Source organism: Dipodomys ordii, unplaced genomic scaffold (genome assembly GCF_000151885.1).
Source record: "Dipodomys ordii isolate 6190 unplaced genomic scaffold, Dord_2.0 Scaffold48, whole genome shotgun sequence".
NCBI lineage: Eukaryota > Metazoa > Chordata > Mammalia > Rodentia > Heteromyidae > Dipodomys > Dipodomys ordii.
The window spans coordinates 8,533,065-8,551,599 of record NW_012267264.1 but is presented as its reverse complement, the minus strand read 5'-3'; the positions used below and the strand labels follow the sequence as shown (position 1 = coordinate 8,551,599).

At 37.7% G+C, this 18,535-nt stretch overlaps 1 protein-coding gene across 2 annotated transcripts in view; it reads right to left on the bottom strand.

Moving 5' to 3' along the window:
• Cttnbp2 (cortactin binding protein 2) overlaps positions 1–18,535 on the bottom strand; it is a 122,474-nt gene that overhangs the window by 69,768 nt on the left and 34,171 nt on the right. For both annotated transcript variants that reach the window (XM_013019931.1, XM_013019932.1), the window contains exon 3: positions 8,044–8,268. In XM_013019931.1, the coding sequence (XP_012875385.1) occupies positions 8,044–8,268 (225 nt within the window). The remainder of the gene's footprint in view (positions 1–8,043; positions 8,269–18,535) is intronic.

Here is an 18,535-nt window from a genome sequence, read left to right as displayed (position 1 = left end):
GAGGCTGGGAAGGGATGTGAAGGGTAAACAAAGGAGGAGGCTACAATGCTTGATAAGAAATGTACGCATTATCCTGCCCATGTAGTTGTAACCCCTCTGTACAGTATGTTCACAAAAAAATAAATAAAAGAAAATTCAAAGGGGAAAAAATGTGACTGTGCACATTATCTTTTTTCTCTGAAAATACATTTAAAGACAATGATTTAGAGAAGATACCCTATGGATGATGGAGTTTTGAAAGAGACTTACATTGAAGTACAGTTCAACAATTAAAATATGTCATAGAACTACCAATAAGGAGGAAGTCAGGTTAATTAGACTGAATCACGTGCAGAACGTAATTACAAACCCTCAAGGCCTTGAGACCCACAGCACAGCAGTTAAGTATGTGGACACTGAAGAGAGTGCTTGAATTCAAGTCAGGAAGAAGTATTTGTAGATTCTCTTTGGCCTCATTTTGTTTATTGTGTCTAACATAAATTAATAATGATAGCTAGTAGATAATCTTCTAAGGATTAAATGAGTTGACTCAAGAGGGCACAACATATGCTAAACAAGTTTTGCATTATCACATTATATCTCACAGGAGTCCCTTAATTAAGATTTCAGGATTCAGCCACATACAGCTTCCTTCCATCTTGTCTCCACCAGAAGTCTTTAATTCTGTCCTATATTGATTTTTTTCTTATAATCAATGAAGTAGCCTCCTTCTGATATTTTCAATAAGTTAATAAGAATATTAAGTGAAGTAAGCCAAGCCCAAAGAAACATAGGTCCCATGGTTTCCCTTATTTGCAATATCTAGTATATGTATGAGTCAAACAGAAAAGGTCAGATAATGTGATGTTAGGAAAATGAACTTTAGATATGTATTTAAATGTTTTTTATCTTTCATGCATTTTTTTCTAACGTATTTATAAGATTATTTCTTTGTTGCTTTGTATGTCCCTCCCCCACTGTATAACCCCTGCTTTCACTATATTTAATGTCGGTATAATTTGTGGAGAAGGGGAAAAACAAGTCGTTTAAGGATACAGGTGGACCCGTTGCAACAATGAGAAGTACAAGTTGTCATATCGAAAACAAACTTTACAACTTTGGTGGTGGTGGGGAGGATTGGGTGGGGGTTGGGGGGAGGCAGGGAAGGGATGTGAAGGGGAAACAAAGGAGGAGGCTGGAATGCTTGATAAGAAATGTACTCATTATCTTGCCCATGTAATTGTAACCCCTCTGTACAGTATGTTCACAATAAAAAAAAAAGAATTGTTGTGAATCACCACATAGTGATAATGGTCACTTATTTAAATTTGAATGACCTAAATATTAGAAATGTTCATATATTTTATTACAAGTTTGTGTGTGTGTGTGTGTGCGCACTCACATGGAGCATGTGATAACATTTGAACTCAGGGTTATGAGACAGAGATGGTGCTGTACCACACCTCCAGTCCAGCACTTTGCTAGTTAACTGAAGATAGAGTCTCAAGACTTACTCTGCCTGGACTTGCTTGAATAGTGATCCTTCAGGTCTCAGCTTCCTAAGTAGCTAGGATTACAGGTGTAAGCCATCAGCAACCTGCCTCATTTTTTTTTCTGAAGGAAATGTACAGTTATGAGTTACACCCATCCATCTATACACACATACAGTCATATGTATATACAATACATACATCCAAAAATAGTTATACAAAAATGTGCATATTTAACAGTTATTAAAACCAGTAGATCATGGTATAATACAATTTATTTCCACTAGTGAGTGGCACAAATGGGGAAATGCAAAGGAGGTGTTTCAAATACAATCACAGGTTTAGAATAAATTGTATGATTCCACTGTCCAACACAATGTAGTCTATAAACCTTAAAATTTCAGTGATTTAGTATTTATAGAAGCAGAAATGTCTGCCTTATGGTCTGAAAAAGAGTTTTCAATTTTTGAATAGTGAGGGAAAATTGGTGAAGTGGGAGGGAGTGTCCAGGACAGTTTCTTTAATGTTTTGAATGGTAGTTACCTAATGTCCAAGCAGCTGAACAATCATGACAATGCTAAGAAATTCAATTTACCAGTAACTCCTTGATTTAAGAGTACTAAGCGTATTAGATCTGTGGGTGTGGCTTCAAATGCAGGACTATTCATCTCTAGGTATAGAAATGATTTACAAGAATTGTAGCTCAGAATAAAATAGGCACTTTTTTAAGTTAACATTATCTATATAATGAATATGCATTTAGATAGTCTAATTTTGGGTCAAAGCTGACTTTTAAATGGGAGAAAAATATGTGCAAAGGGAAGGAAAGATAATATAAGGATTAAAATGTTTCAAGGTATGAGGTGCTGCATTTTTAAAATGCTAACCCCAAAAGGAGAAAAGGGCAAATACACGGAACTTTTTAATGTCAGGTTCTGGATACCAGATATAGCATTTACAGTTTTTGATATACTATACAATTTTCCCATACTTTTAACTTTCTTAAATACGTATTATAAGGAGCAAAAACCAGTTGCTATCTTAAATAACCTTTGCAGAAAATGTGTCCTTTCAACTGCCCATTCTGTACAAGAAATCATATTAGATGGTCCTAAGAACACAAAAATCTTTGGACTCCATTTATTGGCTTCTTATACAATACAAAGTTTTATAGAAATGATAAAAGACATCAGGACCATATACCATATTAATGGGGAACCCAACTACACATAAATTTCTAGGTTCTAATTGCCCTGGTCATACTATTGTTTAATTTATATCACGTACTGACTGACATTCACTTTCAGAGACGGCTGAGAGGAAGTTTTGTAATGGGTAATATATCACTAAATCCTTTGGAAAACTGCACTAGATTGTGTGGAAGAACGTGGGGGAACTAACACAGCTTCCCCAGTAGTGAGGAAGTAGGTGGTAGCTCCCAGAATAGCAGCAGAGACTGAGCCATGAAAGAAAAGGCACTGAACAATCACTTTCACAGAATGAAAGGCAAAAGAGTATGTAGGTGGGAGCTCATTGGCCATGCAAAGGCAATCAGTTCTAAGTCCAAGCAGAAAACAGAGAGGAAAGTATTATGGTCATTTATAATATGAAAAGGTGGAGACTGTTTGTTATACCCTAAGTCTCCCATGTAATTTCACTAAATTCCATGTTACTGGTCCAAATCTTCTAATCCTCATGGCACCATTACCATCTTACCTTTGCTACCTCTTTCCACTTGTTCACTCAAATAGATAACAATAAGCTATAGTAAAAGCTCTTTTTAATTTTTTTCTATAGCACAAGGTCTGTAGTAACCAGTTAGCAATTCGGTCTCTGCATTCCCATCTGCACCTTCCTTTTAACCCAGAATATCAAAAGGGAAGTCAAGGCCTGAAAGCCAGGTTTTCCAGGTTCTTATCTATTTGGATGAGGCAAATGGCCCTATCCTAAACATCTCAGCTGAAGCTACAGACCTATGCTTCAAGGTTCCTTAATACTTGCTCTTTCTTGGTTCTGAGGAATGAATATGCATTTTGATACACATGAATCAGCCAAAATGATCATTCCTGTACCAAGCATGCTAAATACTCTTCCTAAAAATATTATATCATATTATTGGATGAAATTCAAGAAAGCAATTTAAAAATTTAAAGGAAATTTGTAAACAGTAAGGTAACCATTATATAAAGAATTAAAACAACATCAAACATAAAGGAAAAATAAGTACAATTATTTACAACAGAAAAAAAAGTGCATGAAATAAAGCATACAAGACAATTGACTTGGGGCTGGGAAGGTGGCTCAGTGGTAGAGCGCTTGCCTTGCATGCCTGAGGCCCTGGGTTCAATTCCTCAGCACCACATAAGCAAAAAGAAAAAAGCCGGAAATGGCGCTGTGGCTCAAGTGGTAGAGTGCTAGCCTTGAGCTGAAGAGCTGAGGGATAGCGCCCAGGCCCAGAGTTCAGGCCCCACGACTGGACCCCCCCCAAAAAAAAACTTTTTTTTTTTTGGCCAATCCTGGGGCTTGAACTCAGAGGCTTTGCACTGTCCCTGAGCTTCTTTTGCTCAAAGCTAACACTCTACCACTAGAGCCACAGTGTCACTTCCAGCTTCTTCTCTATTTGGTACTGAAGAATCATACCCAGGGCTTCATGCATGCTAGTCAAGCACTCTACCACTAAGCCATATTCCCAGCTTGCTCTTTTTTTTAAAAAAACCCACTTCTTTGTCTCATACTAGAAACTCCTTTTCTAGAAACTCGAACTTAAAATTCTACCCTACATAAGCAAAGACTCTACAGTAGTTACTAGGGAGAAGATACAGGGTGTAAGTTGGGTCCATCACCTGCACCTGTCTTGAGCTTCCAATAAGAAACTTGTGACACAAGAAAGAGCTGAACAGCATACTTGGAACAATAAGCAAATGATGATCAGATGTTGCCTGGCTTCAGCACAGCAGAGGGATAAGCCACAGCTTCCAGCTTTTATCAACAGAAGCAGAAATTAGGGCAGAGCAGCTTCATAGAGAACATTTATCTGTGGTACTGGCTGGTAAGAGCTGATCTCTGTGTGTTCCAACCAGGCTGAGCAGTACTGAAAAATGGCTAACATTTCTGTAAGCCTGTCTATAAATGCCCTTTCTGCCTAAATCAATCAACATTGGCTTCACATGTATAAAATGAAGAATCCTGTTGGAGACAGCTAATGCTATGTAACCAACTAAATTATGCCAAGCTGCTACACAGAGTAATAAAACACAGCAATCTTAATGAAATCTTTTTCCTGATGGAAAGAACCACTTTTCTTCTAATTTTCCTAGATAGTATTTTGACTTCTTTTTAAGAGCTCTATTCCAATTTCTTATTCCAGGGTGAGACATGATGGTTGCTCAGTATGAATAACATGTTTGGAAATACATATATTTCCTCCACAGTTTTCCAATATATTAAAATAGACGCTCTATTAAGGCATGGTGCAAAAAATAAATTTTTGTACCCTAGGTTTCTGGCTCAAAACAAAGACTAGAAGACCAGAGGCTAAGTTCCCCATAATGACTACTCATTAGATTATTCAACGTGGTTTTACAGGCTCTGCCTATTTGCCAAATTGACTCTTGCCCAAATTTCTCTGGCACACAAATTGTCAAACAGTTAACCCTCCTATTAGTAGTCTCAGCAGGAACCAACACATGAATGGGCACAGAGCCTCTCCTCCTAGCTTGGAGCCCAACCACAGCAGCGTTCAGGCCAAATGTCATAGAATTACCGATGAGGTATGCCAGTGACAGACCATGCACACTGGAATTGGAGATAATGGGGTCTTCGCTTTCCCAGACATTTACTCGGGTAGTGTTTTAAGGAAATTGGACTTGTTTAAAATAATGGATATATTTTTCTCTTACTCTTTTCTAGATTTCTGAATCTGAAAGGGAAGATGTTTGGTGAAAGTATTCACTTTCAGTAATATGGGGGACAGATAATTTTGCTGGCAAAAAGACGGCTTTCAGGTTTCTGGTTTTGTGAGATACAAGGTAAGACTAGAAGGGGAAACTCTGCTCACACTCTGTAATCTGCTGGAATACTCCTTATGGATAGAACAGCAGAACTGTCTATGAAAGCTACCCTTCACTGAAGCTATCCAGCCAAGGAATCCAGACATAAAAGGTTCCCTGTATCCCTGTTACACAAGGAGGCTGACCCATGTTAGCCTCTCAGGGACCATAGGACACAAACAATTTCCTTTCATTCCCAGCCAGGTTGGAAATGACCCAGTCATTCAAAAATAGACAGGATGTAAGTTGATTTTTAAAGTCTGCTAGATAATAAAATCTTTGATTCAGCTAGAAACAGCTTCCTTATTTTCTCCTAAGAGAGAAATGATAAATAAAATGCAAAAGTGAAGTAAAACTGAGAAAAGTACACATTTTCATAGAATAAATGAAAACAAAATGTCCTCTTGATATTTAATAATGTAGTATAAAATCAGCAGAAATAATCTATTATGATCTAGCCCATTTGACACAAAGAACATAATTGACATATATTCCATCCAAGACATACAAATGAGTCTCAGTGACATCAGCTGAAATACACCGGCCCTTGCTTATGCGGTTTGTGGGAAGTTTGTGGTTTGTAGGGTCCAGAAACTCTAGTGGTTGTCTGTAGGGCTTTTAGAATTGGAGTAAAACTGAATTTTGGTCCATGCCCATGAAGGCAAATTCTCTTCTGCTTTCCTATTACTCCTAGCACTTTAATTTTCTCCCATGTAACAGACTGAGAAAAATGTATTCAACACCTACAGCAGTACATTTGCATTTATATGTTATTAAAAGACATAATTACAAGGAAAAGACACACACTAAATGTCACTATCATAAACATTTATAGTATGGTGCAATGTTCTAGATCTAGGTTAACTTTCTAGATGTTAAATGTGAGAATTCCCTCAAAAGGATAAATAGAAGAAACATTTTAACGCATGGCTCAATAATGATGGAGAAACCTATCATTTTAAATCTACTCATACCAGATAGCAATACCTGCTCTGCTTCCACCCTTTCTCTTCTAGGAAAGGCAGTGTATTAGATCGACAAAATTGAAAATCTTTTTTTTTGTGGGGGAGGTCAGTCATGGGACTTGAACTCAGGGCCTACACACTGTCCTTGATCTAACTTTTTATTCAAGGCTAGCACTCTACTACTGGGGGCTATGGGTCTTCTTACAGGTTTTGGTTTTTGGTTTGATTTTGGTGATTAACTGAAGTTAAGAGTCTCATGGACTTTCCTGTCCTGGCTGTCCTTGAAACTCAATCCTCAGATCTCAGCCTCCTGAGTTGTGAGGATTATTATAAGTATGAGCTACCAGTGCCCAGCTGGAGTTTCATCAAACTTGGTCCTTTTTGAAGCATCTACTCAAATGTAAGGAATGCCAGTGTGTTGGTGGGACTGGGAGGAGAGGATGGAGGTTGGTTTAAAAGAACACACGTCAGCAGGAGTGGGAGTCCAGGCAGCACATCCCAGCAAAGTTTGCTATTATTCAGGGCTTGAAAAGGAGATCACTGTGACACAAGACCTACCCAGTAAACCTTCCCTCTATTCTCTCCATGCCATTTTCATCTTACAAAGAAATCATGAAAAAATTATCGAATAATAAAAAAATAATTGCAGAGATAATTCGCAATGTGTTCTTTATTTGGCTTTACTGATGTTTGAACTTAGGGCCTTGTTCGTGCTTTGAAGGTATTCTACTGCTTGATCCTGCCCCTAGCTTTCTTTTGTTTTTGAGATGGAATCTCCCTATCTTTTCTAGGGTAGGTTCAAAATGATGATCCTTCTTCCTTAGCCTCCCAAGCAGATAGGATTATAAGAGTATATAAAACATACCTGGTTGCAAAGAAATATTTAGTAGATAGATGCTGGTTAAACTAAACTAAAGGATACTCCCATATAATCAGAGTCGTGGCTGTATCACTGTGTTGACCCACTGTGAAGGAAGCATGACTGGTTTTTTATTTTGTTTTTGTTTTTTTGTTTTTACTAGAAAGAAGTCTTCCACTGCCAATACCCCTTCACACAACATCTATGTACTTATTTTATTTTTTGGTTGGTCATGAGGCTTGAACTGTGGGCCTTGGTGCTGTCCCTGTAAGCTCAAGGTGAGCACTCTACCACTTGATATACAGTGCCAGAAGTAGTTTTCTGGTGGTTAATTGGAGATAAGAGTCACATGGACTTTTCTGCCCCGGCTGGCTTTCAACCACAATCCTCAGATCCTGAGATCTAGGCTAGGATTACAGGCCTGAGCCATCAGTGCCTGGCAAAAAAAAAATCTATATTTTAAAGACAGTTTCAAATAAACCATTATGAAAGCATAATATTTGTCATACTTGATGATTTAGTGTTATTTTACATCTTAAACACTAAGTTAAAATTTTCAAAGGGACACCAGAACCATTTTAGCATTTTATCCTCCTGGAAACCTATCCTAATCCTTCATAAGAAGTTATCATTTAACAAAGAGTAAGCACCTCTAAGACCTGGTCCCTTCTAAAAGGGAAAAGGACTTGAAGCATCAGTACCTTCTTTTGTCTGCTCTCTGCAGCAGCCAGCTGTGCAGACATCCTTTCTTGCATTTTTCTGCAGTGGGCCATGACTGCTTCAAGAATGGACAGGGGGTTGGTACAAACTGGCTTCTTTTCTTTGTCACTGGAACTGGCTTCATAGTCTCTCTGGAGTGCCAAGAATGGGTCATTTAGATTAAATCTCCCATATCGTTCCTGGATAAACACCTCCTTCCTGCGAGCCTACAACAAAAGCAGAGGAAACAAAAGCAGAGGAAAGTATTAAACTAATGAAGATATATGGAAAGGTATTTATTTTAACAAAACAGTTTTAAAATTACTTTTCCAAATGGAATTCACAAGTGTTGTGAGTAATGGCTTACAATATCCGGTGCTGAGCCAAATGTCATTGTACATTCCCCTCAATCCCTGATGAGGGTAGCAGGTCATTTAGTCCACTTTTAAATTCTTCCTGCTATAGTTTGGGTCTTGAATGGAAATTTTTCCCTAAGGCTCATGTGTTAAAGGCTTAGTCCCCAGCCCTTTGGGTTATTAGGAAGTGGTAGGATCTTTAGGAGGTGGCTTGTGGAAGTAAGTCGGGTTACTGAGAGAGTATGCCTGTGAAAGGGATATTAACATGTCATCCCATCCTCTCCCACAACTTCTCCCTTTGCTTCCCAGCCCTGCTTATCGCTGAGTTGAGGTGAGAAGCCCTCTACAACTACACCATACTGTTCTGTGCTGCCACACTCCCTAAGTAATAAAGCCAAATAGTCACAGAGTAATATTTCTGAAATTTGAGCTAAAGTATCATTTCCTCTTTTAAGCTAATTATCTCAGGGATTTTTGTCACAGGATGGAAAGCTAACTAACATACTTTTAAGAAAATTACCTTTTACATTAAAAATGATGCAATATATAATTTACCCATGATGCTCCACTCCCACAAGAATCTGAATTTTAGTACCATCTTTACTAACTTAAGATAAAAGTTGTGGTCAATACACACTATATACACATTACACTGTATACCTCATTAATTTGTGAAACTAAAATAATTTTAAATTATTTTAACAAAGTAACCTTAGAAATACTGACATCCTAATTTTAAGGAAAGTACAAAATTAAAATTTCTTTAATGGTAAGTTATATTTTAAATAATAATCAGATAATAATAATCAGATAAATCACCTTCAAGTTTTTTTTCTATCCAGATAAATATTGTAACAACATTTCACGGAAAAAAATTAAAAACTGTGAAATTTTGTAACATAAGAAAATCACAATATTCATATTTTACAAAGATTTTCCAAATAAAAACCATTCAGAAAATTTAAGAAAATGCATTTCCTCACAGTTAAAGGGAATTAAGATATAGTTCACAAAATCCCAGGATAGATTGCAACCTCATTTTAAATATCAATCCATCAGTGACCAAGTTAATTTCACACACATGTGATGATCACCAAATATAATTTTCTATAGTTAGCCTACAATGGTCTTAGCATAAAATGGAAAATAACAGTAGAAATATATTGAAAGCGAGCAACATTTTCCTAAGTCAGGTCATGCTGGAATATCCACTAAAGGAAAAAAATTCAATGTTGCTGCCATTGGAAAAATTAAGTCAGAATAAATGAAGGTTAATTGCTCCAAGCATTAAACGTGTTTTCTACAGAAATATTACATATCATTCCTCACTTTAAGGCATCAGCATTGAGCAGCTAAATTTTTCCGTTTTTAGAACAATGCCAGCAAGCCAACAACCAGATGCAAACAAGTACTGTGACCAATGGGGAAAATACAAATTTTTTTTCCTATTACCAAATTAGATTAAGAAATAACATGTACAAAAAGTCAAAATTCACAACACTAGCTTTCAGAAAATCATTTTAAATTTAAGATGAGTTAATGAGTTAAAAGCATCCAGTGTTTCTAGATGGTTCAAATTCAATTATATAACCAATGCATTGAGTTAATATCATTTGAGAGATGCAATTCCAAAAGCACTTCTATTTCATACTGCACTTTTTCCCTTAATATGTATTCATTTAGCTCTTCCTCCATTCCAGGATGAAAACCTTGGTGGCCTTATAATTTTATAATCACTACATAATAACCCAATGTTAGTTAATTAGCTACTTTTTCATCACTGTGACCCAATACCTGACAGGGACAACTTCGAGTAGGAAGGATTTATTGAGCTCAGGATGGTGGATTGGTCCCATTCATACAAGATGAATGTTATGGTGGAAGAACACACAACAGATGCTATCTACCTCATGGCAGCCAGGAAGCAGGAAGCAGGAAGCAGAACAGGAAGAGGCCAGGGGTAATAGACTTTCAAAAGACCCTTTCCCCGTGACCCATTTCCTCCAGTTCAGTCTCATCACCTAAAAGCTTCCAGAATTCCCCAGAATGTATCACCAGCTACAGCTCAAACATTCAAAAAATGAGACTCTGGGGAAAATGTAATATTCAAGCCATTACATTAAGTTGACAGTCAAATCTCAGTTTGGTTATCTGAATATCCGTAAGAGATTCCTATCCTGCCAAGTGTCTGTTGCAAGCCAATGTCTACTCCTTGGGATTGGAATAGGTATAACAACCTCTCTCCATTTATGAATGCCATCTCCCTTCCTTTAAGGATATTTTAGTGGGTTAGGAGGCACTGGAGATTGGTAATGATAGAAATGAAGGAGGAAAGCATGTCCCATCTTCTCGATTACATGGCTGGTCATCTTTACCACCTGAGCATAAGAAATCTGTATTAAAAACATTCTCTTGTTTCATAAAGTGCTTGATGACTCTTTGATGGACTACCTTATTCTAATTGTGAATTCCTTTGATCTTTGTTTTCTTGCCATGCATTGTTAATTTCAAACAGATGACCCAATCTGCAGGGCCCAGTGTAAAAGTGGAACTTGTTTAGAATTTATTGAAGAATTTCAAGATGACCACAGCACAATGTTTAAGCAGGTGTGTGTGTGGGGGGGGGGCGGGGGAGGAGGTTCTAACTGAAATGTTTTTGCAATGGCACAGGATGCAGGTCGGTGAAGGCAGCATAGCATAGACCTTTTGTGTTGCATTTGAAATCCAGCTTTCATTTGCTGAGGTCCAATGTTTTCTCCAGATTGTTCTCCTAAACTGGGCCAGAATGAATCTCATTCCCATAGTTTGATGCCCATGGCCCAACTTAATCGACAGGAAACATCCATGAATCTTTATCCAACAAAAGGTGGTAATCTTCACATGATGACCAATGTTATTGATTCCCTCCTGAAATTCACATCCACAGAATAGCTACTTGTTTAGCTCCTTCTCCCTCCCTTTAGCAAAACAAGATATGCAGGAGAAACCAGTGACATAAAATTGTCTCTTACAGCCCTTAGTAAGAAGAGAGACATATCTGAATGGGGCAAGCACAGAGCACAATCCTCTGCAGGGAAACATTCTGATTAAAACCTCCCCTTTAAATCAACAACAACATTACTTTGTGTTCTTAGTAACAGTAAAAGGTTTAAAGGCCAAAATTAGGTTTCAAGTGTTTCTTCTGAAAATTTGCATCTTGATCTTCATTTCTCTATTTGATGTTTCTCTATTATAAGTTCCCTTCTGAAGCTAAATTTTAACAACTCGCTTTTGTTACTGGATATCTACTCACCCATTCAGCCTATTTTATGTTGTACCTTACCTGTAACACCATTTGTTAACACCTAATTACCTTAAGATTGAGTGAATATTTAATGAATGACGTAAAATTTTTACACAATGTAACAAGTAAATGCAATTATCATGAAGCCATTTCCAATTTTTCCCAGTAGACTTCATAGTTGGAAAATATTAACAGCCTCTCCTTTCTTTTTTACTACTTTGAAATAGTTTTCTATATTTTTGTTTTGTTTGGCTTTCTTTTAAAGTTACTGACTTTAAATATTCACATCCATGACAATCAATTAAGGTGTCCCTTAAAAATGAAGAAAATGTACATACACACATATACATATGTCTTTATTCAGACATAAAGAAATGCAATGGTGTGCTGCCAAATCTAGCCATAGCAGAGTCCTGTTTGCCTCTTAGTGCCTACACTGCTGAGCAAGGTAAAAGGAATCCTGAAGAAAAAATTTCTTAGGAGAAACTGTGCAAGATGTGTACACAGGAGGAGCTTTCTTCTCAAGTCTTTGAGATGTGTTTCTTCTTCTATGCCTTGAGTCTGTGATTTGGGGGATGGTACATGTTAGACAATTCCTGAGCTGTCTTTAAGGTATCTCTCATATTATCACAATACAAAGTAATTGGTTTCTTTATAATGGCCCTCTCTTTTCAGGAAACAACTTGTTTTTCTTTGGTATCAACTTAATACTGGCTTGTTTGACCAAACTGGAAGTATTTCAAAAGCCAGGTTGTTTTAAAACGTCCTCTGCCAGATCAATTATTCCATTGCCTTTAAACTCGGGCTTTCACAAAGTCTCTGGGCAAGGACAATATTCAGACAAATACTCTGATAGCATGTAATTTAAATGACCTCTAGTCCAATTCCCAGTAGGGGCTTTCTTACAATCTGAAAGTAATGAGCCCTGTCTATCACTCTACATTTCTGCTGGCATTCTGATCTTCTGAGCCCTGACTTAAACAGCCTAAACTCTCTTAAAGCATTGTTTTCTAACCTGTTTCTCCAAATATTTCACAAATCCTCCTACCAAACAAAGGCTTTGGAACCACACGGTCATGGAGTCACAGTAATATTTGCAGTTCTGTTATCAATTTTCTTTGTCAATCAGTTTTTTGTTGTTGTTGCTGTGACAAAATAGTTGATAAAGAAGGAAAGATTTATTTTGACTCAAGACCTCAGAAGTTTCAGTTATAGTCAATCCATGACTGCATTGGTCTTGAGTTCATGATGAGCAGAAAATCATAGCAGCTGACCATGTGTCAGAGGCTGCTAATAACCCCATGGTAGATAGAAAGCACAGAGATAGAGATAGAGAGGCCTAGACCTCAACAACATTCTTTCAGTAGCCTACCTCATCTAGCTACTTCTCATCTCCTTAAGTTTTCAGAACCTCCCAAAACAGTGACAACATCCAGGAACCAACCCTTTAATATATGAGCTTGGGAGAGGGAGTGCTTCATATCCAAACTAATTCTAATTCAAAGGAAAATGGTAGCTGAGAGTTAGATCACACATTGCCCAAGACAAGAGGACCCTAGAAAGAACTCAATTCTCCCATCTAAAGCCCAGTGAAAACAGCATTAGAAAGACCACCTAAGACAGCAGTTGGGGGGCTCGGGATGTGGCTTAGTGCTAGAGTGCTTGCCTTGCATGCATGAAGCTTTAAGATCAATTCCTCAATACCACATAAACAGAAAAGGCCAGAAGTGGCACTGTGGTTTAAGTGGTAGAGTGTTAGCCTTGAGCAAAAGAACCTCAGGGACAGTGCTCAGGCCCTGAGTTCAAGATCCAGGACTGGCAAAATAAATAAATAAATAAAGATAGCAGTTCGCTCTTTGTAGTGACTGGTTTTTGAACTCTCAATGTAGATTGTATATAATAGACAGCCTTACACCACAGAAATGACAGAGGAAATGCCCTGAGTTCAAACCCCAGTATTGCCACAACAACAATAATGATAATGATAATAATGGCAGGTATAAATACTTTAATATATAAGGAAACAATGTGACAAAAATGATTTGAAACGTTTATCCTGCTAGGTTAAAATCTTTTTCCAGAAAAAATAAGCAAGAGCTGAAGGTGCAGATAATTTCTTGGTTTGTGCATTAGCATGAAATGAGTCACTAAGAAGACACAGAATAATTACAATTATAAAAACAGACTCTTCAAAGAACGCTCAAGCCTAGTCACACTGTTTTATAAAAATACAGTTCTATCAGAATCTGAAACTTATAAAAATCTTCCTGAGAAAGCCACAAGCAAGAAGTAAAAATACTGTCATTATTATTAGATGATTTAACATACAAAGATTTCCTTCTTTACCTTTCATTGTTCAGAATTGTCAGCTGAAGTAATATTGAATTAAAGAGGGATTCATTTCAATATCCTATCTTTCTATTACATGTTGTTATCGCTTCTATCTGGTATATTCTATAAGTCTCATATATTAAAAGGCTTGATCACCAGCTTGGCTCTATTGGGAAGTTGTAGGAACTTTTTTTTTCTTTTGTCGGTCATGGGGCCTAATCTCTGGGCCTGGGCACTGTCCCTCAGCTCTTCAGCTCAAGGCTAAGCACTCTACCACTGGAGCTACAGCACCACTTGCTGCTTTTTCTGCTTATGTGGTAATGAGGAATCGAACCCAGGCCTTCATGCAGGCAGGACAAGCACTCTACCACTGAGCCACCTTCCCAGCCCAGTTGTAGGAACTTTTAAGAAGTAAGGCTTCGTGATTAGCTTAGAGGTCCTTGAGGGCTGCCATTGAATGACACTGTCGGTCCTCAGTTCTTCTCTACTTCATTCTCTCTGTCTCTTGGTTCCCAGCATGAGCTGAATGGTTTGCTATGCCTCACACTCTCACAATGATGGAAACTTTCTTATCCACACAAAAAAGGCCTAAAAGCAAGAGGTCCACCTGAACAAAAAGTGAAACTCCAAAAATGTAAGCCAAAATAAGCACTTTTCCTCTTTTGTATGAATTATATCAGGTATTATATTACAGGAAAGGAAAACTGACTGACTGAAACACATGTAGTATTCCTCAAAGAGCCTAAAACTTGCAATATGAGTTGTTTTTAAATTGTAAAAAATAAAATCAGTTTTAAAACATAATCACAAACATGTAAGATCAATTTATCTTATAAAAAACCAAATGATTTTTGCAACAATAAAAAACTATTAACAGGAGACATCTTTCACTGAGGGTTTATTTACTGTTAGGTTCTTTTTTATTCATTTTGCCTGACAAGCCACAGTGCCACGTCTGGTTTTCTGGTGGTTTATAGGAGGTAAGAGTCCCACAGGCTTTCCTGCCCAGGCTGGCTTTGAACTGTGATTCTCAGATCTCAGGCTCCTGAGTAGCTAGGATTATAGGCTGAGCCACCAGCGCCCAGCAATAGCCACTTTTTTGATTCACATTTTAGAATTTAGGCTTAGAAAGATCCCCCATTAATGTTCCAGTTCACATCAACAGGAGCTGGTTGCTCAGCCTAGGCAATCTTTAAGCCAAAACTTCTGAGTACTAAAAGATAACTATCTTAGAACACTTTGGAAGAATAGAAGAAGGCATCAAAAATAAATGTAATTTACAGAGAAGTACAAAGAAATAACATTTAAGAGAAAGACAAACATCACAATGTTCTCAAGAAGTTTGTCTTCTCTCTGTCCTGTCTCTATTTCTGACCATATGTTAAGATGACTTAAGTAGGCTTAAACAGATGCTGCAAGCTTCTTCATATCCACACAAAATAAAAATTGTCTCTCTGTACAGCTGGTTTTATTTTTTATACAAATCACTGATAAACACACATCTAGGGAGACGGATGAGAAAACCTGTCCTCATCTCTGGCCAGCCTAACACATCTGACACTGTCTGGATGCAAGCATACCAGGGAAGAAGGGACAGATAAATTAATGAGTCTAATCTGATGAGATGGTCATTTAGAGAAACAGGTATGAGTCCCTTCGAGGAAAACCACAGAATCAACTATGAAAAACATCTCGGGATTTCAGCTAACAGTATGTTCAACATGTAAATGCTGATATGGAAACTCTCCCGCCAACCCCCACACCAGCAACTTAACTATATGCTTTATTAATCAATAACACAGTTTTGTTTTGTGTTTTGTTTTGGTGCCAGCACTAGGGCTTGAACTCTGCCTTGGAGCTGTCAGGTGCTGTATGGCTCCAGCTCAAGGCTGGAGTTCTATCACTTGATTCACAGCCTAACTTCTCCATTTCCAAATCTCTCTCTCTCTGTCTCTCTGTCTCTGTCTCTCTGTCTCTTTCTCTGTCTCTCTCTGTCTCTCTCTCTCTCTCTCTCGCTCTCATGAAGATGTAATCACTACATCAATAGATGGAAATAAATCCGAGACTTAGAGGAGCATACACAAATACAATAGCCTGTGCACATAAAAAATATTTTAAAAAATCTTCTAATGAGAGTTTTGAAAAGATTGCAGAGAAAAATGCAAAAATTTGAAACTCACTGCCATTCCCGAATACATAAAATCCATTCTAACATAAGGCACAATCTGTTCTAAAGCATCGTATTGAAGGGAAGGAGATACTGCTATGTCACTAACTTAAATACCCTTGCATTTATTAATGGGTATGTTTGTCAGCTCCTGTGGTTGATTTAAAGATGAGCTTGTTAGTATCATTTCTAGTCTCCTCCAAAAAAAAATATACAATAGCTTTTCATTTGTGAATGTTCTAACTAATCCTCCGCTCAGTTTTCTACAATTTGTTGATCCTGAGTAAATGGATACCATTTTCTGAGCAACAATCGTATTCTATGGCTTTGCAAAATCTATAACATTTAATGAACTAGAAAAATAATAGTCTTTGTAAAGAGATGATGTAGAACATCTATAAGAAGCCTGTAGTGATTAATATGAGATCTGTTGATTGGGGGCAGGGAGGTAGTACTGGGGTTTGAACTCATTGCCTCACATTCTCACCTTTGCACTGAAAGTTGGTGTTTTACCACTTGATCCATGTCTTCACTTATGGCTTTCCTTTTTTGTTGGTTACAGGGCTTGAACTCAGGGCCTAGGAGCTGTCCCTGAGCCTCTCTGTGCTCAAGGCTAGCACTCTACCATTTCCTATTTTTGAGTGGTTAACTGGAGATAAGAATCTCACGGGGATTTTTTTTTTGCACAGGCTGGCTTTGAATGACAATCCTCATATGTCAGCCTCCTGAGCAGCTAGGATTACAGGCAGTGTTCCACTGGTGCCTAGCTACACTTCTGGCATTTTGCTAGTTAATTGGAGCTAAGAGTTTCATAGATGTGTCTAACTAGACTAACTCTGAACCTCAATTCCCAAATAGCCTCCTGAGTAGCTAGGATTATAGATGTGATCCACTGACATGCAGAATCAGACCTAAATTTTGATTCAACTCTGACTAAAAAATAAAAGAGGAAAGAAGTCTTCTAAAAAGCAGTTTAAAAGAAACAATAGTTCAAAGTAATCAGAAGAAGCAATAACTACATTTAGAGACTAAGTACCTCTGTATCAAGCACTCTCCAGTGTATTCCACAGATCTGCCCTGGTGTTTACTGGACCAAAATTCCTGTTGTGAAATTTTCCAAACAGCCCCCAGCCCACTTACACTTGTTGCTTACTTCATTTTAGATTTGGCTATTTTAATGATGTCTTTATCACCTAGGACATTATGACTCAGAAAGAAAATAATCAAAACAACATGAAAAGATTCTACCTCACTCCAGTTAGAATGTCTATAATCAAGAACTCAAATAACAACAGATACTGGAGGGGATGTGGACAGAAGGGAACCCTACTGCTTTGTTGGTGGGAGTATAAACTTGTTCAACCATTTTGGAAAGTAGTATGGAAGTTCCTCAAAAGACTCCACGTAGAGCTCCCCTATGACCCAACAATCCCACTTTTGGGCATTTACCCAAATATTTACAAACAAGACCACACTAAAGCTACCAGCACGACTATGTTTATTGCAGCATTATTTACCATAGTTAAGGTATGGAATCAACCCAGATGCCCCTCAGTAGATGAATGGTTCAAGAAAATGTGGTATATATACACAATGGAATTCTATGCCTCCATCAGAAAGAATGACATTGCCCCATTTGTTAGGAAATGGAAAGACTTGGAGAAAATTATATTAAATGAAGTAAGCCAGGCCCAAAGAAACATAGGACCCATGGTTTCCCTTATTTGTAATAAATAGTATATGTCTGGAAAACGCAGAAAAGCTTAGATAAGACGACGTTAAGCAAAATGAACCCCAAGATAGGGACACAAGTGGTTTTATCTTCCTTGCTATTGTTTCTAATGTATTTATAAGGTACCATGCATGTGATTTTTTTTGTTGCTTTGTATGTCCCTCCCCCACAGTATAACCCCTGTTTTCACTGTATTTGATGTTGGTATAATTTGGGGAGGAGAAAGGAAAAAACAAAATGTTTAAATAGGGATACAAATTGACGTATTGCAACAATGAGATGTACAAGACGCTATGTCAAAAAATGAACTTTACATTTGGGGGGGGGTTTAAGGGTGTAGTTGAGGAAGTGGGAGCAAAGGGATGGTAGGGGAAAAACAAAGGAGGAGGCAACAATGCTGGATAAGAAATGTAGATGATGTCTTTGTTGCTTTGTATGTCCCTCCCCCACGATATAACCCTTGCTTTCACTGTACTTGATGTTGGTACAATTTGTGGAGGGGAAGGGAAAAAACAAATCGTTTTAACTAGGGATACAGGTGGACCCATTGCAACAATGAGATGTACAAGTCATTATGTCGAAAAACCAACTTTACAATTTTGGCGGGGGATGGGGAGGGTGGTTG